Source organism: Papio anubis, chromosome 7 (genome assembly GCF_008728515.1).
Source record: "Papio anubis isolate 15944 chromosome 7, Panubis1.0, whole genome shotgun sequence".
NCBI lineage: Eukaryota > Metazoa > Chordata > Mammalia > Primates > Cercopithecidae > Papio > Papio anubis.
In genome coordinates, this window is record NC_044982.1 from 123,294,352 (window position 1) to 123,315,771 (window position 21,420).

The window sequence follows — 21,420 nt, forward strand, 5'->3', positions numbered from 1 at the left end:
ACACAGCTTTGAATCCCAGGTCTGCCATCTCTAAGTGCTGTGTGGCCTCAAGCAAGTTACTCACCTCTTTGAGCCTGTGGTCTCTCCTGTCCAAAGAAATTGAATTCTTCTTGTAAGATTAGCTCTGTCTTTGGGTATAAGCACCCACATGAGCAGCCATGGGCCCTGGGCCAGAGGTGGCAGAAAAGGCTGGGAAAAGAGGAGAAACAGCAGGTATGGATGACCTGAATTTATCTAACTTCGCCCCCTGCACTTGCACACACACACATTCTGATTCTGTGGGCCCCAGAATCTGTATTTTAACAGGTACTGCAGGTGATTCTGATGTAGCCTCAAGCAGCCCAGGTCTCATGTCTGGGAAAAGCCATTGTGGGAAAGGAGGATAAGATTTGTAACCTCATGGGCCTAAATTCAGGTCTCACAGCCAATGTTGACCCTGAAAAAAGCCTCAATTACTCTGCTTCCCCAAGTACAAAACTGATATAACAACAGTGAGCCCTGCCCTACCCAGCTGCCATGGTTGGTGGCTGGCTCATGTGAGGCTATGCATGTCTAAAGTCCTTTGCAAACTCTGAAGCCCTCTACGATGGCTTGATTTCTATCCCTGGGTGCCATAAACCCTCCACAAGCCTCCTTTTAGCCAACACACCCTGCCTGCCAGTGCCTGCCCCACAGACCAAGCCCTTAGAGGCAGTGAGTCAGCTGAAGCTGACCTTCCTGGGCTGCATCCCTGCCTCTGACTCTCCAGTAACATGCTCTGTTTCAGGGGAAGCTCAGCGACACAGTCCGCCACCTCCCCTGGGGCCTGAGGCTTTGCAAAGCCAGAGAGGACAGGGCTGCTGAGCAGAAGCAGGATATTTTAGGAGGCTGTGAATGCAGAGGTCACAGGGACAGATGGGAGGACACCTGCAGGGCCCATCGATGCAGGCACAGTCTTGTCAAAATTTTTTTAGGGCAGGAAAAGGACCTTGGGGACCACTTGGTCCCACAGCATCCAAACCTGACTGCACACCAGAGCTGACAAGCAGGTGGCGGGGAGTTAAAATACAGATTTCCAGGCTGCGTCTGTGACCTCCTGGGACTGGGGGATCTCTATTTTTAATAAGCTCCCCAGATGGTTCTGAGGCAGCCAGTCCTGTCTGCAGGTCTGCATTTGGAAAGAATTGATCCAGACCATAGGACTTCCTTCTGTGTTTCACAAAACCCTATGGTTTCTTGTGGGAGAACCGGGGCAGGAGCCTAATCATTAGGAATCTGGTGCCCACCCCACCCCCACCTCTCCATTTTAATCTAGTTTCTATAGTGAGGTGCTCTAGGTAAGATTTCACATATAAACAGGGTTTCCCAGCTTTAAGAGATTTGGATCCCACTGGTCTGTCAATACCTTCCTTTCTCAGATGAAGAAGCTGAGGCTCAGAGGGGGTAAGGGACCTGTTCAAGATCACACTGGTGGTTAGGAGTGAGGTGGAGCTAGAATCCAGGTCTCCTGACTCCCAGCCCTTAGTGTCTGTCTGTCCATCTGTCTGTCTCCTCTGAGGAAGAAAAAGGGACTGCTACCACCTCTCCCATACCTGCCCATTTCTTCCACCCTGAACCAGTCTCTGGAAAGACCCTCTCATCTCCAACCAGCTTTCAGAAATCCACCCAGCAAGCGGGGTCCTCAGAGGCCCAGCTGCATCAGAGAGGTTGGATCAGGAAATGGTGGGCAGAACAAGCGCACAGCATCCCTTTGCCTGTAAAGGCCTCTCTGGAGACACTGCTGAGGCTCGGGTGGTTGAAGAGGGGAAGGTGAGAAGCAAACACACAGGGGGATTGTATTTCTCCCCAGCACAGCGAGAGGTTTGTTCTTCCAGATGACAGGAAACTCTGTTGACAGAAGCCTTTGGATTGAGGACTTTATGTTTTTAATTTTATTGTAGACAATTGCATTTCTATTTTTGACATAGCATTTAACTTGCAGATTTGTATGAATTATTAATACCCCTTGTGCATGCACAGTCACCGTATAATGAAGTTGCACTCACGCCTGAGGCTCCTCCCAGGGACAGCAGGGACCAAGGAACGGATACTGGGGAGAAGGCTCCCCACTTTAGCATCTTCCATTGCCTGACTTCCCAATGGCCCTATGTGACTTCAACCACACATTTTCCAACTCAGGGATATACAGATTGCTGATTCACACCATGCACCTCCCCAAAGACCCGGGCCATTGTGTGGAACTGGAGAGAGGAGTTGCCAGGCCAGGAACTCTGGCTCTCCAGGCCCCTCCTTAGAGATTCCTGGCCACCAGGCCCTAAGCATGCCCACAGGATAGTCTGCTAGCCCAGCATGAAGCCTGTTTCAGGCGGGGTCTTTGCAAAGAGCCTGGGGAATTGTTTCCCCTCTTTTTCCGGGCTCTGAGACCTTTCAAAGCAGAGAAATCGGTCTGAGTAGTTTGATGTGAGTGGGAACTAGAGACAGAGAGGGAGAAGGAAATAGGATTGACATCCCCCACCCTTCTTATGTTGGGGACTGGATACAGTGTGTGTGTGCCTACATGCATGCATACACACACACACACACACACACACACACACACACACAAAGAAAAGAGACTGGAGGAGAGGAGGCTGAGGAGCTGGGAAACAGGACCAGTTATCCTGGAGGGCCAAAGAGAGGTTTTGCATGGTGAAATCCTATCTCTACTAAAAATACAAAAAATCAGCCAGACATGGTGGTGGGCACCTGTAATCCCAGCTATTCAGAGGCTGAGGCAGGAGAATCGCTTGAAACCAGGAGGTAGAGGTTACAGTGAGCCAAGATTGCGCCATTACACTCCAGCCTGGGCAACAGAGCAAGACCCCATCTCAAAAAAAAAAAAGAGGGGTTTTAGGGCTGAGGCCTAGTATTACAGATGCTTAGGTTTGAGAAAAAAGATTCATGGAGCCCCACTTCCTGGCCTGTGGCCTGGATCACCTTCACAGCACTCACACCAACCACAGCTCACTGTCCATTGAGGGTGTCCATGCCACCCTGGAGCATCACTGATCATTAGAAATGCCTTCAGATGCTTGGTGAGGCTGAGTTGCCTCCCCTCCAGGAGAGCTGGCATGGCCTTAAGTCCTTTCACCATCTTGGCCCCTTCTCTTCTTATGTTCTACTTAGCCAAGATCCTTTTTTTTTTTTTTTTTTGAGACAGAGTCTCGATCTGTCGCCCAGGCTGGAGTGCAGTGGCGCAATCTTGGCTCACTGCAAGCCCTGCCTCCCGGATTCACGCCATTCTCCTGCCTTAGCCTCCCAACTAGCTGGGACTACAGGCACCCACCACCATGCCTGGCTAATTTTTTGTATTTTTAGTAGAGACGGAGTTTCACCATGTTAGCCAGAATAGTCTCCATCTCCTGACCTCGTGATGTGCCTTCCTCAGCCTCCCAAAGTGCTGGGATTACAGGCATGAGCCCCCACGCTGGGCCACCAAGACCCTCTTAAAGTGCGACTGTTTTCCAGATTTTAACAAAGCCATTTGGTCTAACCAGTTCTGAGAGGAGCAGAAAATATCACCTTACCCCATGTCCAACCTTCTAGAAGCCACAGCAGTCCAAGATCCCACTACAATTGGAGATACACACTCAACTGACCACACGGCAAGTACATGAATCTGCTGAGGCTGCCATAACAAAGTGCCACAGACTAGGCGGCTTGAACAACAGAGACTGATTCTCACAGTTCCAGAGGCTAGAAGTCCAAGATCAAGGTGTCGGCAGGGTTGGTTCCTTCTGAGCCTCTTTCTTTGGCTTGTAGATGGCCATCTTCTCCCTATGTCTCTGTGTCGTCTTTATTCTGGGTCTGTCTTAATCTCCTCTTCTCGTAAGGACATGAGTCATGTTGGATGAGGGCCCACCCAGATGACCTCATCTTAACTTGATTACCTATGTAAAGGTCCTGTTTCCAAATACAGTCCTACATTCTGAGGTACTGGAGGTTAAAACTTCAGCATAGGAATGTTGGCCGGGCACAGTGGCTCATGCCTGTAATCCCAGCACTTTGGGAGGCTGAGGCAGGTGGATCACCTGAGATCAGGAGTTCGAGACCAGCCTGGCCAACATGACAAAACCCAGTCTCTACTAAAAATACAAAAATTAGCTGGGCGTGGTGGCGCATTCTTGTAATCCCAGCTACTTAGGAGGCCAAGGCAAGAGAATCGCTTGAACCCAGGAGGCGGAGGTTGCAGTGAGCTGAGTTCGTGTCACTGCACTCCAGACTGGGCAGCAGAGTAAGACTCCATTTCAAAAAACAAACAAAAAAGAGGAATGTTGAAGGGGTACACTTCAGCTCATAGCAGCAGGAGAGAAACCATAGGCTGTAGCCCTCTCCTAAGCTGACTTCTCTGGCTGCTCTCTCCCCCTGCCTCTCCCCAAAAGGCTGTTCTTCCAGCCAGCAGTGGGTGATGACTCCTATGGTTCTCTTCCACTCTTCTCAGTCTCAGGTTATGTGGGGCTCCCACCATGTGCCACCTCATCAGGTGTCAACTTGGTTCAATTACTATTAATTAAGTGCCCCCTGTTTAAGGCACTATACTAGGTTCCTTCACATCTCTAATCTCACTTCCTCTTTATAACCACCTGGAGGACTAGGAGTTACTACTCCCATTTTATAGATGAGAAAACTAAGGCTCAGAATGATCACCTGACTTATCCTAGCTCACCTATCTGGGAGGAGGCAGAGCTGAGATCTGAGCCCAAATCTTGACTTTGAACCCAGTGCTCTTCCCATCACACCAGGCAACAGGACCTCCAAAATATCAAATTCTCTCAGGCCCCAGGAGCTCAAACCAGGGAAGAGGACTAGAGATTCGGTGGGCTTGGATGCCTGCAGTTTGGGAATCCTGAGCAGGGGCTGAAAGAGGTGCTCACCCACTTCACCAAACAGTCTCAATGATGCCTGATTTCCCTAGGGAATGCCAGAAGGACACATTCTATATACCAGACTCCTCTACTGACCTCCTCAGGCAGCACTGGTTGTGTCTGAGAAGCACTAAAAAGGACAGGAACCTGGCCAGGTGTGGTGGCATAAGCCTGCAGTCCCAGCTCCTCAGGAGCCTGAGGCGGGAGGATCACTTGAGCCCAGAGGTTCAAGGTTACAGTGAGCTGGGACCGCAACACTGAACTTCAGCCTGGATGACAGAGTGAGACCGCATCTCTTAGAGAGAAAAAAAAAAAAAAAAAGTTTTTTTGCCTGGGCGCAGTGGCTCACGCCTGTAATCCCAGCACTTTGGGAGGCCGAGGCAGGTGGAGCACATGAGGTCAGGAGTTCAATACCAGCCTGGCCAACATGGTAAAACCCCATCTCTACTAAAAATACCAAAAAATTAGCTGGGCGTAGTGGCAGGTACCTGTAATTCCAGCTACTCAGGAGGTTGAGACAGGAGAATCGCTTGAACTCAGGAGGTGGAGGTTGCCATGAGCCGAGATCACGCCATTGCACTCCAGCCCAGACAACAAGAGTGAAACTCTGTCTCGGGGAAAAAAAAAAAAAAGTTTTTCCAAGAGTGTCCTTATCCAGCCCAGGACTGTAGAAGACCGAGTCATATAGAAGCCAGAAAGATTTCTCCCCCCTCATGAATACCTAGAACTTTTAATGTGCACTGAGAAAGGCCCCTGCGATACCTGGAGTACCCCCACCACCTCCAGGAGGAAGAAGGACCCCTACTCGGAGTGACTTTTGTCTTTTTCTTTTCTTTCTTTTTTTTGAGATGGAGTCTCACTGCGTTGCCCAGGCTGGAGTGCAGTGGCACAATATTGGCTCACTGCAATCTCCGCCTCCCGGGTTCAAGTGATTGTCCTGCCTCAGCCTCCCGAGTAGCTGGGATTACAGGCACCTGCCATCACGCCTGACTAATTTTTGTATTTTTTACTAGAGCTGGGGTTTCACCACGCTGGCCAGGCTGGTCTGGAACTCCTGCCCTCAAGTGATTCACCTGCCTTGACATCCCGAAGTGCTGGGGTTGCAGGCATGAGCCACCGCACCTGGCCTCAGTGAATTTTCTCTCCCCTTTTCTCACACACACACAGTCTCTCACTGTCCTCAGCTGCTTCTGCCCCTCACTCCTCCCTCCCCTCCTCACCTCACCTCAGTCCCTCCTCTCAGCCCCTCTACTTCTGACTTGTGTGTGGAGGAGAGTCTGAGCTGAATGGCCTCCTATTTAACTCATTACAAGTAAACTGGATGATCTTGAAAGATGACTCTGCTCTGGCACAATTTTCCTGAATAAACTAGCTTCTAAGGGTTGGTGATTATTGGTGCTTAATAATTGTGTGTTGAACTAATTGATTAATTAATTGGAGGAACATCCTTGATCTCCATAAGAGAAATGACTGTCGGGTGTGCACAGGGCTGGAGGGGCAGCAGGAGATAAGAGCAGGCTCAGATCTGTTAAAAACCTAAGACTCATGCGTGTAATTTTAAGTTACATAATACCACAAGGCTAATGCTGGGGGGCGGGGGAGTCCCCTGCTCCATTTACAAATCCTACTCCCTAAAGGCAACTACTTTCAAATCTTTTAGATATTTCTTCTGGCATTTCCCTCCATTTTTCTATATAACATGCTTTATAGCCATTTCTTGACTTTTCCATTTTAGACAGTCATTGAATCCATTGACTTCCTGCTGTAGAATAAGATTCTGCTCTGCCATACACACACATACAGATGCAAGCAACCCCTCTCCCACCCTCCCAGTGGAGTTATATTACAATTTGTGGTTAAATCATTAAAAAAAAATTTAAGACACAGGATTTGGCTGGGTTGCCCAGGCTGGAGGAGAGTGGCTATTCACAGGCATGATCATAGCTCACTGCAGCCTTGAACTCCTGGGCTCAAGTGATCCTCCTGCCTCAGCCTCCTGAGTAGCTAGGACTACAGACAGGTGCCACCATGTCCAGCTTGGTTAAATTATTTTTTTAATATTTATGTTAATATACATGTGTATTGTTACTAATTTACCCTTAAAACTCTCTTGACAGAGCTCTCAGACTCCTCTCAATAAGGTCAGACCCATCAGAAGTCTCCCCAGGGTTTGCTTTTGTTTTGTTTTTGAGGCAAGTTTCTTAGAAGCCTGCATCTTCTGTTCCAGTCCGAACTCTTTAACTCTGTTCTCCAGGCCTGCAGCATAGCTGTCATCTGAGGCTTCCTTTCACTGCTGTCCTGGGATTCCTTTCACCTCTGTCTTCTGTTGGAGTCCCTAGTTCCTGGAATTCATGCCTTTCTTTTTCTTGGGTAATTTTTTTTTTTTTTTTTGGAGACAGTTTCGCTCTTGTTGCTCAGGCCGGAGTGCAGTGGTGCGATCTCGGCTCACTGCAACCTCCACCTCCTGGGTTCAAGCGATTCTCCTGCCTCAGCCTCCCCAGTAGCTGGGATTACAGGGATGCACCACCACACCCGGCTAATTTTGTATTTTTAGCAGAGATGGGGTTTCTCCGCGTTGGTCAGGCTGGTCTCAAACCTCAGGTGATCCGCCCATCTCAGCCTCCAAAAGTGCTGGGATTATAGGTGTGAGCCACCGTGCCCCACTTTCTTGGGTAATTATTTTTTTATGGAAAACAAATCCTCCAGTAACTTTCTGAGAAAGTGTTTATGAAAGGTTAACTTTTTGAGGCTATTCAAATCTGAAAATGTCTTTATTGAGTCCCCTACTTTAGTGTTAGTTTAGTTGGGTGTAGAATTCTAAGTTGGAAATGATTTTTTTCCTCTGGATTTTTAAGGCATTGCTCCATTGTCTTCTGGCTTCTAGTTAAGAAGTCTAAAGCATTTTGATTCCTGATTTTTGTATGTTTGTTTTCCTCTTTGTATTTTCATTTTTGTTTCTGTAGAGATGAGATCTTGCTTTGTTACCTAGGCTGGTCTCCAACTCCTGGGCTCAAGAGATCCTCCCACCTCAGCCTCCCGAAGTGCTAGAATTATAGGCATGAGCCACCACACCTAGCCTGTTTTCCTCTTTCTAAAAACTGTGAACATCATTTCTTTATCCACAGAGATATAAAAGTTTATGACAACATGACTTGATGTGGGTCTTGTTTCATATTTTTGCTGGAGACTTTGTAGGCCTTTTCAGTTCAGAAACCCAGGTTCTTCATCCTTCCATTCTGGGAAATTGTCTTTCATTATATTTTCCATTAATTTACTTACCTCTATTTTCTCTGTTCTACTGTCTGGAACTCCTGTTAATTAGATGTCAGACCACCTGAACTGGTCCTCTAATTTCATTATATTTTCTCTATTTTAATCTCATCTTTCTATCTTTGTCTCTTTCTCTCTCTGTTGTACTTTATAGATTTCCTCAACTTTCTTTTGGCTCTTCTATTGCAACATTTTAATTTCTGCCATCTTATTTTTAATTTTCAAGACTTCTTTCCTACTCTCTGGATATCCTCTTTTATAGCACTCTATTCTTTCACAGGTGCAATATTTTCTTATAGCTACCTGAGCATGTTCATTTTAATTATGATAGAGGCTTTTTTCCTTCTCTTTTTTTTAGGTTTTCCTTGTTCCACGCATGGTTCCTATTTCCTCTGTGTTCCTGTTGTCTATTTGTTCATTTCAGTGTTTCTCTTTCATGTGAGGGCCTGTTTCAAATATCTGGTGATCCTTGGCCATCTGTTCACGTTTTACAGTGAGCCTCAGAAAAGCTAATTGGACACCTGGGGGTGGAGGGCGATGTCAGGCGTGTTGACTGATGGGACTCTCAACTATCAATATCTTTAGGTCATTTCTCTTGAACTCCTCAGTGTCCCTAGAAAGGAACCCTCCAACCTCCTGCCACAGGGAGTTCAGTCTGGCAGTCAGCCTTTAGGAGAGCAGCAGGGAAGAGAGCAGCAGGAGAATTCCACCCCCACCTTCATCTGTGCCTGTGTCCCTTGTCCACAGCCTGTGACACCAACCTCTCTGAAAGACTTGGACAATTCACCTGGCTATTCAAGGTGGGGGGGGGCAGAGATTGGGGGTCTAATTCCCTATTTTATAAACTTTCAAACAGTCCTGTTTTGATCCTACCTGTACCTTCACCTTCAGAGGATCCCAGTGTCTCTGATTCCTGAGCTTTTTGAGGTTACAAAGGACTTCATCACCCAGCATTATGACACTCCCTTTGCAGGCACTTAACATTGCCCAGGAAGCAGAAACCAAAGCAGTTATCGCTCCTCCACCTGCTTTTCCATCTTCCAGTGTGTGACATCCCTTGTCTTCTATTCCTCTTTTCCTTGTAGGTTTATACCTGTACCCCTTTAACTCTCATGTCAGTTGGGTTTGGGAAAGAAGCTGAGCAAAGTGCACGTCTCCACACCAGCATGTTTACTCAGCCTCCTTCCTTGTGTCTCCTCAGCACTTTACTGTGTACCCATGTGAGAGTACTTAGTGCCTTGTACTTAGCTGTTTTCTTGGCTCTCTCTGCAGTAGACTAGGAAGACAGGAATCAAGTCAAATCACCCCTAGTGTCTAATACAGCACCTCGTATACAATAGTCAGTTTCTAAATTGTGCTGAATAACTGGATGAGCAAGTTGGCCTCCGTCTCCCATCTCCCATCTCCCATCTCTAAGAGGAGGGCTTTGGAGCCCTGGTGTCCAGCTGGCTGAAATTCTTCTGGGAAGTTGGGTGGTCCCTGGAGCCACAGCAGCTGTGCCATTCCCAGAAAAGTTTGGTATCTCTGGAGCACCACCATACATGTCTTCCCACCTCTGTTTCAGGGAGCAGTGTGTGCCCAGCCCTGCCCACCAGGAACATTTGGCCAGAACTGCAGCCAGGACTGTCCTTGCCACCATGGAGGGCAGTGTGACCACGTGACTGGACAGTGCCACTGTACAGCTGGATACATGGGGGACAGGTAAGGATAGTGTTAACTGTTGTCTTTGCTGTCCATTTTACTCATTCACAGGAGTCTTGCAGAGAACAGCTCATAGCTCTGTCTCTGCCAGCCTTCCAGTTCCTTTCTCAGAAAGCACTCTGAGCTCTCCTGCCAGAGAGAGTTGGCACCTGATCCCTCCTCACCCTTGGCCTGCAGAGACACCCTCTTCTCTGGCCTAGTGGCCCAAGCCCTGAATTTGCATGGGCTCACCTGGGGGAAGGACGTGAGCACCTGCCCCCACTCTCTACTCTCTGCACTCATGGAGGGAGGCAATGGCACAGATAATCCAAGGAAGCTGAGAGTGCAAAACCATTTCACACGTTTTGCACGATTTCTTCTGGAAGGGGATTTTTAGTCCTAATTTGGGTTCCACCAAAAGGATACTGGCATCAGTTTGCATCCTCTGAAGGCCTTCGGCTTAAGAGCAGATTGAAGGAGGGTGCCAGTGTCCCGGAATGAAACCAGCCTTGCAGAGTGGATAATCAAAAAACACAGAACTGGCAAATTGCCATATGTGCACATGTGCCACAGCTGGAAGAAGGAGGCCATGATGACAGGGCAGGTGCAGAGGAAAAGGGAGAAACCAGCGTGTGTGATGGTGAGTAGATTGGAAGCTGGAAAAAGATATTTGAAACCCACAGAACCCAGGCCAAGTCTCCTCCCTCTCACTCTTGACCACATCGGTCTCTTCAAGCAAAGAGCTGTACAGAGGTGGCCCCCACACCCCATGCCTGGTTCTGTGGGGATCCATGTTTCATTTCTGGCTCCTGGATTTTACGCTCTTCTCAGACAAAATGAGGAAACATTTTTCATCATTCCCTGCCTGGGTGACATCAGGAAGCCAGGAGGGAGGCTGAGTTAACCAATGAATCCCTCTGTTTCTAACAGACATAATCGGGGCTTCTCCAGCTCTCACTAGAATCAGCCCCAAATCCTTAGTGATGTCCAGAAAAGAGACTGTCCATTAGCCTTGGGCTGATTTACCTCGGGCTGGAAGTCTTTTAAGCCAGATCTGATCTCTTTGTGAGCCAGTGTTCATCAACGTGAGCTTCCCCAGCGTAGAACGTGGGGTGTGGCATCTGGGGATCCGTCCCTCCCTGACCCGTGGGAAGGAGGGCTGAAATATTGAGTCCAGTTCCCATCTTCATCATCTCCCCAAATAAGGAAATGCTCAGGATGAGCCAGTATAGACTGGAACCAGGAAGACCCTCAAGCCAGCGCAGGACTCCTTTGTCAGTCCACTTTCTCATGAGAGTGCGAACCGCTCGCTTGTTGTTGGAAATGAGCAGGCCCAGCACTCTAGCCGGCTAGACTCCACATGAGTAGACCCTAGTTCATTGGTGCTCACGATTTTCCCTGTAAAGATGTGCCAAATAGAGAAATAATCCAAAATCTCTCTGCTTGTTGGAGCCTGGTCCATGATCCTGGGCAGAGAGAAACCTCTAAAGCCAAGGGGCCCTCCAGCAAGCTTTGTCAATCAACCACAGGAGAGTTCAATAGGAGGCCAGGCAGCATTTGGGCTTCTCACCTAAACGGGCTGCCTGGTGTTTAATATTTTGTAAAATTGCCTCCATTAATTTCGTAGGTGACAGCTGCATTAACCCACCCAAATCATCACAAGCATATTAAAGTTGAGTGGGTGTAATAATGCAGGCCTCCCCGGATAGGCAGAAACCAGTGCAAATTAAACACGAAATGTAACGAGGGCTTTGAAGCTCATTTTGTAATTTAATTGAGCAATGTATCTGGTTGTTAATGGCAATATCGGACACATTAGATTGATATGGTGCAAAGGAAGAATGTTTAAGTAGAAAACTAATTCCTGCTGTGATTACCCTTCTGTTCCACGGGCCCCGTTATTAGCATGCTTTGTGTAAAATTCATTAGCTGTCGTTGCTTGATCTCTAAATAAATAAGTTGTTTAAATTGTGAGTAGGGAAAAAAAAGAGGCTGATTATGTAAATGAATGAGGTTGTCAATATTTCATTTCCAGATTGCTTTTCTGGGGCTGTAGATTCGGTCACCCGAAAAATGTAGTGGGCTAGGGAATTGACCTTCTGAGGAGCTTAGGGTTCAGGGCTCTGTCCAGTCCTGCTAGGCAGGAGGGAGCAGGAATGTTTGAAAAGGAGCAGGTATCAGGAGGTATCTGGTTTGAGTTTTTTCACCCGACATTTGAGAGACATTTGAGGCCAGCAAAGCACAGAGACTTCTGGAGAAATCCATCTGCAGGCTGAACAGGGGCTGGCAATTCAGATAGTGATTATTCAGGTCTTCAGCTGCTCTTTTCCTCCCTTCTGCCTCAGTTTCCCTCCTTCCCTTCCCCCATTCTACTTCTCCTCCTTCTGTCTTCTACTTTCCATTCCTTCTCCAGACATCCCCTTCTTTTTTGCCTCTTCTTCCCTCTTTTTTCTGCTCTCTTTCCGTTCATGAGGCCTCAGATTGACTGACATGTGACAAGATTTGCAGAAAGACAATCTGGGGTCATCTTGGCCCCATGCAGGCTGCGTGAGCTTGCAGCAATTGCCTCACTTGTCCCATGGCAGCCTCCTTAACTCCAAAGTGAGGGTGATGAGAATATCTGCTGCTCCAGGGGCTGGGGACAGGCTCTGGGGCCTGAGCAGCTGGAAACCCCTCGGTATATGGTGCCCAGGGCTGGTGTTGTCCTCATGATCCCTGCTGCCCCATTATTCTACCAGATCACTCCTTTACACAGTGGCTCTGAGAGGAGACAGCTGGCGGCATCTTCTTAGGAAGGAAGCACTCAAGGCCAGACCCCAGTCACTGTCCTCTTCTCCTTGTCATTGTGGGCACAGAGCAACGAAAGCACAGAAGACAGACAAGGACACCCCAGTCTCAAGTTGCCAAAGCTGGTGCCCCACACACTGGCTGCTCTCATCCGCCACATACTTGCTAGCTGGCCCTGCCACATCCACGAGGGTCTGGCCACTCATCCTCACCGTAAACAGTCACCCAGACACAGAATCTCTCTGCCGTGTCTATAGAAGAATACTTCCACTCCCACGATCCTCCAGAATACATAATAAAGAAGTTAGAACTGTATTTTTTTTTAAATTGCTTTTCCCCTCTGATTACTGTAGAAGATATATAGAAAACCTAGAAAATTGAAACATATGAGAATTAAAACACTGACTCCTCAAATCTACTCTACTATCAACATTTTAGAATTTTTCCCTTTGGGCTTTTTCATGCCTGAATTTAAGGCCAGAAGGTCAGATGGGCTCTATTATAAGAACTGTTGAAAACAATATTAACATGAGTACTAATGAAAATAACTAACTTTTCGAATTGAGCCCCAATTATGGGCTGGGCACCTTTCTATGTTACACATATTATCCCATTTAATTCTTGCAGAACCTGATGAGGTTTAGTGAGTATCATCCCATTTTACAAAAAGGAAGAGGATGTCAGAGCTTTAGGTTAGTTCTCCATTATCCGCACTGTTGAATCAGTGCTGGAACAAAGATAACTCAGAACTCCAGAGGCCATTTCCATTTGTCTTTGGGATGAAAGAAGTTGTCTCCCTCTTTTACCCCTTATTCCCCCAGGTTTACCCCTTGACTTATCCAGATCTAGTTGCTGTGACAATAAATTTGCATCCCCTGGGAAAGAGCCCAGGGTAGGGGTAATGGGTGTTGAGGCACATTCAGGAAACCAGGTGGTCAGCAGTGGAGGTCACACTCACCCACGGAGGAGCCACACCCTTGGCTGTGAGTTAAATGAAGTTGAATAATTATCCTCATGTTGGCAGCTCCAAGTACTAGCCCAGACATGCATAGGACACAAAGGGGGTCCCAGGCTTCCTCCTTGGGGGCTCACAGGCTGATGGGAGAGACTCAGCCCCTACCTTGAGGGGACGCTCTTCCAAGGAAGGGAAAATAGCCCTTGTCACAGGGCATTCTATAGTCCCATGAAGGAGGATGCTTCCTGTACTCGAGGGAAAATCCAGAGTCAGGGAGGGGACATGTCTCCCAGTAGGACAAGAGAGACTCTACATCTGCCCAAAAGGCTCACAAACCAGAGACACTGTATAGAAACAAAATCACCCCATTTCATCAGATCTAAGGTGCCACTGATTGTGAGATGCATCATTATTTCATACACTGCAAAGAAGGAAAAACACTGGCAATTAAACTATGATGATGTCATCAGACATAAGACTTATCTGATTAATTTCAGAGATATAAAAATACATTTGAAAAACAAGGTGGCTCGTGCCTGTAATCCCAGCACTTGGGGAGGCCGAGGCAGGCAGATCATGAGGTCAAGAGATTGAGACCATCTTGGCCAACGTGGTGAAACCCCGTCTCTACTAATAATACAAAAATTAGCTGGGCGTGGCGGTGCACACCTGTAGTCCCAGCTACTCGGGAGGCTGAGGCAGGAGAATCACTTGAACCTGGGAGGCAGAGGTTGCAGCGAGATCGTGCCATTCCAGCCTGGGCGACAGAGTGAGACTCTGTCTCAAACAAACAAACAAAAAAACAAGGTGTTTTTAAACCTACCTAAATGGTTTTTTGTTTAACGGGTGCGGAGTTTCAGTTTGGGAAGATGGAAACGTTCTGGAGATGGGTGGTGGTGATGTAGCAAAACAGTGCGAATGTGCTTAATGCCACTGAACTGTACGTAGTTAAAATCGTCAATTCTATGCTGTGCACTGTCTTAGTCTGCTCATGCCACTATAACAAAATACTCAAGACTGAGTAATTTATAAACAACAGACATTGATTCTCACAGTTCTGGAGGCTGAGAAGTTCAAGATCAAGGGGCAAGCAGGTTTGGTGTCTGATGAGGGCCCCAATCTCTGCTTCCAAAATGGTGCCTTGAAGCCTGTATCCTCAGAGGGTGAAAGGAATAGAAGAGCCAAAAAAAAAAAAAGGGACCTCAGTGGCTCCCTGTAGCCCTTTTATAAGAGCGCTAATCCATTCATGCCCTAAGCACCTCCCAAAGGCCAAAGGCCACACCTCCTCATACCTTGGCATTGGGTGTTAAGTTTCAATGAGAATTTTGAGAGAAGCATTTAAACCATAACATGTATAGTTCACCACAACTTTAATTTAAAAAAATATATATTAGGCTTGGAATCAATAAAATACGGTAATACAAACTCATTGCTGGGATCACTGAGGAGACCTGGCGTGAAAGGCAGAAATGACTGGGGTGAACTAAACCATGGAATACTTCCTGGAGGAGGAGAGAGAAAAGGGGAGGAGGCTGTGAGCAGGATGGAGCACACCAGGCCTGGGCCAGGTGACCAGGAGGACCACATCCTGGAGGATCTCGAAGCACAGGTGAGGGATCCCGGCCCACAGCCTCAGCCACACTCTGCTCTCCCACAGGTGCCAAGAGGAGTGCCCCTTCGGGACCTTCGGCTTCCAGTGCTCACAGCGCTGTGACTGCCACAATGGTGGGCAGTGTTCACCCACCACGGGTGCCTGCGAGTGTGAGCCTGGCTACAAGGGCCCGCGCTGCCAGGAGCGACTGTGCCCAGAGGGCCTTCATGGCCCAGGCTGCACCCTGCCCTGCCCCTGTGACGCTGACAACACCATCAGGTATGAGCTGGGAACCGGCGAGCTCGGGACAAGGGCGGGGGGTGCTCAGGTAGAAAGGAGGCTTGCTAGGATGTGGCCCCCCCACCTCTGGCACGGACATCCAGGCAGGGTGGGGAAAGGGCTAGGACCTCAGCACTGAGCCCTGAGAACTACTTTGATGAAAAGAAGGGGAAGCCAAGGCCACATAGCCACAGTCAGGACTAGAGCCAGGTCACTCAACTCTGTCCACCACACCTGGCTGCCTGCATTTCCAAATGTGCCTGTCTGAGACTCCACACATGGGAGCAAGGAGGGAGCAAGGAGGTGGGGTGGAGCACAGCTGCATGACCCTGGGGGCTGGGATGGCAGGGCTCGGGCGCCGCAAGCTCTGAGCACATTGTCCTGGAGAATATTTCCCCTCCACTTGTGTGGCATCCAACCAGAGCCAGGGCCACTAGGGCAGAAGTAGAGGCTTGAGCTGCAGAAGGTCAGGACTAGAAAGGACCTTAAAAATCAGTAGGGCCATCCCAGGGCCTAGTGAGGGTTGTCCCAACAGGCCCTGGCAAAGGTAGAGAAGTAGGAACAACAGGGGCAGCCCTTTATCAGGGCCTGGACTTGGGGCCAGCCCCTCCCTCAGCACTCTGTGTCCTTTGTGGCCTGGGGACATCTGGGCAGAATTTGCCCCCCCATCCCCCACTTCCAAAGGAGTCTGAACCTGTGAAGCCAGTGGTGCTCTGGGCTACTACTCCCAGCTCCCTTCCCTGCCTGCTTCATGCACCAGTAGGCACTGCCCCTGGGTAAAAATTGAGGCTGCCAGCCCCAGATAAATGCCCCCACAGCCCTTTATCGTGGCTGCCTCTTATCTGGGTGATGAAGGTCAGGGGAGCATCCCTTCTCCCTGAGGCCTATGGACAGCCCAGGGAAGACCAGCCACCCTGGGCATGGGTGCTGCTGCTGTTGGCAGGGCAGACAGAGAATCCCTCTGCTTTGCAGCCCTGTCCCTGGGACAGCCAGGACTCAGCCTTGGCCGCTCTTCGCTTCCAGGCTTTGATCTTTCACAAATCACTCTGGAGCTTCGTTCATTGCAAGCAGAGGCATCTCAGCAAGGGCTATGAGTCAAACGAAAAGGTCCTCCCTCCCTAGAGTGGAGCAGCTGGGGTGGTGTGAGGCAAAGGTGGAGCGCCCAGGAAGGAGATTGTCCAGAGAGGGTGCTAGAGCCAGTGGAGTTGGACTGTCCATGACCTGAGCATTCATTCACTGGGTCATTCATTCAGCAAACACTGAGCGCCTGCAGGGCTGGGCTGTGAGGAGGAAACACTAAGCACCTTCTACTATATTTCTTCAAATACAAGACAATAACAGTAGTGAGGCACAGCTTTATTTGGGTTACTACTAGGAAAATTCTATCAACTGAACCATGACACACCATTGATTGTATAACATACCCAATATCAGAGATGTGAAAATGTAGAGGAGAAGTACATCTTAGAATTGGTGAAATATATGTGGCTGGCCCTGCTAGGCTCCAACATGTGCCCAAGTAACTGTGACCCAGGACTATGTGATGCTGGTCAGGGAAGGCTTCCTAGAGGAGGTGGCATCTGGGCTGGGTTTGGAGAGCAGAGCGAGAGCTCCAAGGCGCTAATTACAGAAGTCCCACATGGCTGGTCAGGAGACTGGGCCAGCTGGCTCAGACTGTTCCATGTGTCTAAATATTAATATTCCAGGATCTGTCGCTGTTGGGAAGCTGAGGGAGGACCCTCTCCAAGACAGGAAGCAAGGCTGATGCCGGGGTCAAATGCAGGGAGCTCCTGCCACAGAAATCTAACCAAGCCCCAAATTAAAGGGCTAGTGTCTTCCTCCTGTGCCTGGGCAACTATGCCCTGTATAATTCATCCTTCCTCTGAAGGAGTCCTCGATGCATTATTAATCGGACAGGACTCCCTCTTCTCTCGCACAAATCTCAGCCCATCCAATATTGATGATTATTTGCTTTACTGTCTTTAAAACGTATCATGTGTCAGGGACTGGGAGGGAGTAGCGGTTCTTCAGAGTGGGGGCTCTGAGTGTGCCCACCAGTCGACTCCCCAGCCTGGTGTCCTCTGAGTCTGCATCACCATCTCCTTGAGGAGGTGGGCTCCCTGAGGGCACCAGCAGCCTGGCTTGTCCATTCCTATGACCTCTAGCCTCAGCATTGCACAGTGCCTGCACAGAGTAGGCCTTCAGTAAGAGGAATCCCTGAACTCATCTTAAACAGCTCATCCCTCTAGGAGGTTCTACCCATTAGCTGAAGTCAACCCCATTTTTTCAAAAAAACATATTTCCCCCTTTCTCTTGGTACACTGGCCCACTGAGCCCCTGGCACAAAGTTTTTGTTCATTTGAGGTTAGGGTTTCTCAACCCTGCCACCATGAACATTTTGGGCTGGGGAATTCTTTGTTGTAGAGGGCTGTCCTGTGCTTTGTAGAATGTTGAGCAGCATCCCTGGCCTCTACCCACTAGATGCCAGTAGCACCCTTCTTCCACTGCCCGAGTTCTGACAACCAGAAATGTTTCCAGACATTGCCGGATATCTCAGGGAGGGGCGGGGCAGGAAAAATTCCCGGAGGTTGAGAGCCTCTGGGCTAAATGAACTCTCTCATGCTGCACTTGATTGTTCTTACGGACAAAAGAAAACAGCTCTCTTCCTCTATGTGGATAGAGGGAAGCCCCTCTCTTCCCATGAGGCTTTTTTGGCCCATTATAGAGTCTTCTTTTGAGATTAAGAAAAGCCAAGGAATGACTGTGTGACTTCTAATCTTAAGACAGTTAAAGTTCAGGTACTGAGTGGGGATTGGGACTTCTGAGTCCTGCCCTCAAACCTACCTCTGTCTAAGCAAGTGTCCGTAATAAGGGCACTTGATATATGCACATAAGATATATGTCCTTCTCCTCTCTGTGCATAAATTTCCCAGTCTGTCCATCACCTTTCATCAACCCAGTGGGGTGAAATGTTCTCCTGTGGTCTTTGAAAGTGAAGCTTCCACCCAACTCCCTGAGAGAAGGAACGTGGGATCCCTAGAAGCCTAGCCTCAATGCTCCCTGCCTTCTGCAGAACTTACAACAAAGCCCCCACCACAACAGCGTGCAAGGTCTTGAGCATCTTTCCTAGGGAGACAAAGTAATCCCAGCCCCCAGCCAAAGAAAGCGCTATCCACCCAGCTCCAGCCTCTCTCTGGTCTATGCCCTTCCAGCAAGGCTGCTGCACAGAGGTTGAATCCACACCCTGGGAAGGAAGAAGTGGCTGGTAAGATTCTCCAACTCTTCATTCCCGTTATCAACTCTTTGTAGCACACAAAAAGAAACCATCCTCCTTCATACAGGAATAACCTTGAGAAAGAAAGCACCTGTGTGTATGGGCTCTTAAATGTCCCCTCCACAATTGGATTGTCATAGACTCATTCCAGCAGCCATGATCGTGTATTGCCTTTGAAAGATTTGATTCAACCAACAGATGCAGCATTGATAGAAATCTCATAGCAGCTGAAAGAAAGGCAGAAAAATCCACTCTGGAAGGATTCCTGTATTGTTCAGCTTTCGGTTCCTGTTCACTTGTGATTAATCTATGTCTGGGGGAAATGGGAGAAAAGAAAAAACCAGAGAGAATGGAACCAGGCTAAACACCAGTGACTGTAACTTCTGCCTGAGCCAAAACCAGCAGCCCCTGGCCTGCCATGTGACTCAAGAGAATGGGGACCACCACCGGGAAGAAGGGATGCCTGGGAGAGGGGCTGTGCAAGTCACTCTGCTGAGGGACAGAGGTTCCAAGCATGGTGGTCGCAGCTCTCCGTCATGATCAGTCAGCTGTCACTCTCCATCCTCTTTTCAAAGGGATGTTTGGAGTTCCTATAAGACGAGTAATCAAATTAAGAAGGTAGATATCCCATTTCTAGAAATGGGATATTGTAGGGATATGAAAAAAAAGGAATGATTTTAGATTTGGTTTTGAGCCTTCTGGTTCTCAGAGTAGAGTAAAATTAGTGCCTAATGTATCTCTGAGCAGCCAAAGTGACAGCAGCAGAGATCAAAGGCAGGAAATGCAGAGTACTTAGGTCAGCATTTGCTAGCTCGATGGGCGTGGAGTGTGCTTTTCACAAGGTGGTGCCCTCACCAAAGTAAGAGCGTGTAATGGGTGAACTCCAGCGTGACCATTTGCTAGGCAGAGACAGCAGAAGGATCTATTGATGGAAAAAGCAGAAAGGTGCCTGAGACCTTTCAGAGTCTCCAGTGCTCAGCAGAGCTGATGGCTGCAGCCAAGACCTGCCAGGCCATTCCTAGATTCAAGCACGTCAGTCTCCACAACCGTAACTGAGCCAGTCTCTCTACACTAACCCTAAACCTCAAAGGAAGCTCTTGGAAAGATGCAACCTAAAGAGAAAAGTGCTCCAAAACCATCTGCAGAGCAGCAGGTTGCACAACTTCCCCACGGTACCCATGCAGGCTGCTGTCTCCCCTTCCAGTGCCTTGGGGCTCAGGGAGGAATTTTTCTCTGTAAAGGTCAGAAAGTCTTCGAACACTCATCATTTACACCCATTCCTCTTTGTTAGATACTTACAATTTTTATTGCTTTACATCTGTTTATAAATAGAATAAATGCTCAATTTTGGTAAGTTAGGGAATATGTAGACATTTAAAGAAAAAACTTAGAATCAGTTTCTCAGTCCAGAGATAAGCACAAAAGCCATTTTGTGGTCATCTGTCGATGTCTGTATCATTTTCATATTTTAGATTTGATATATTTTCATATTTTCAAGATTTGATTTAGGCAACAGATACAGCATTGATAGAAATGGCTTTGTATACAAAGTGCTTATTTCACTTAACCTTGTATCATTAAACATTTCGGAAAACAATTGAATACATGTCTTAGCATTCCTTCATATGGATGTTATAATTCATATAACCAATACCCTGTGGTGAGAGGCGGCATGAGGCAGTGGACAAAATGTGGCCAGACAGACCTGGGTTTGAATCCCAGCTCTGCCACTCACTGTCTTAGCTATGTGACCTTGGGCAAGTCACATAACCTCTAAATGCCATCTGTGAAATACAGGCTCAAATGCCCAATTCACAGGTTTATTTGAAGATTAGAAATATATGTATAAATTTCCTGGTGCCTCAATAGCCTGGCCACATATTATTTATTATTATTTAAATTGCTTCCATTTTCCACTGTTATAAATAAAGCTTCAGGGAACATCTCCGTGCATAAATCTTTCTCCACAACTATGATTATTTCCTTAGGATAGAGTCTTAGAAATGGAATTACAAGACCAGAGTCTGAATACTTTTAAGTCTTCTGATATGTAACCTCAGATTGTTTTGAAACCTTTACCAGCATTTTAAAGCATAGTCACTGTTTTGATGGAGGAAAAGTGGTGTCCAGTTGTTGTTTAGACTTGATGAATAATGAGACTAAATACTTTTCTGAAATGATTACTAGCTACTTGCACTTATTATTCAAGAATTGCCTGTTCCTGTCCACCCCCTCATTTTCTGTGAGAAAACCAGGGTCCCTAGAAGAGAAACAGCTTGGCTAAGCTTCACACAATTAGTTTGCTCATTAATTAATTTTCTAAATATATATTAAGCACCTCCAGTGTGCCAGGGACTCTGCTGGGCCCTGAGAAGGGAACAAGACAAACGGCTGTCCCCCATAGAGCTGCAACCTAGTGGAAAAGACAAATGATAAATCAGCAGAAACGAAGAAAGAATCAATGGAAGATAATTGTATTTAGAGGAAGCTGTATTCATTTCCAAATATTCACCAGGGCAGTGAATATGAGCCAGGTGTTGGGGATCCATCAATGGTCCAGCGGGGCAAGGCGCCAAGGCCCCATGGAAGTTAGCAGAACCAAGACTTGCCCCAGGTTCCCCCTGCCAGCCCAGGGCATGCTTCTCTTGACCTTATCCCCAGAGCTGGGCTCCAGAGCAGGGAGGCAAATGCCACAAGGAAT

General features: G+C 47.9%; 1 protein-coding gene across 28 annotated transcripts in view; it reads left to right on the forward strand.

The window, feature by feature from the left end:
* Positions 1 to 21,420, forward strand: part of MEGF11 (multiple EGF like domains 11) — a 422,037-nt gene that overhangs the window by 337,152 nt on the left and 63,465 nt on the right. For all 28 annotated transcript variants that reach the window (XR_002523606.2, XR_002523609.2, XR_002523602.2 and 25 more), the window contains exons 8-9: positions 9,718 to 9,854; positions 15,233 to 15,445. Coding sequence is in view for 19 of the 28 variants with exons in the window: in XM_021941755.2 (XP_021797447.1) it covers positions 9,718 to 9,854; positions 15,233 to 15,445 (350 nt within the window). In the remaining 9 variants the exon portion in view is untranslated. The remainder of the gene's footprint in view (positions 1 to 9,717; positions 9,855 to 15,232; positions 15,446 to 21,420) is intronic.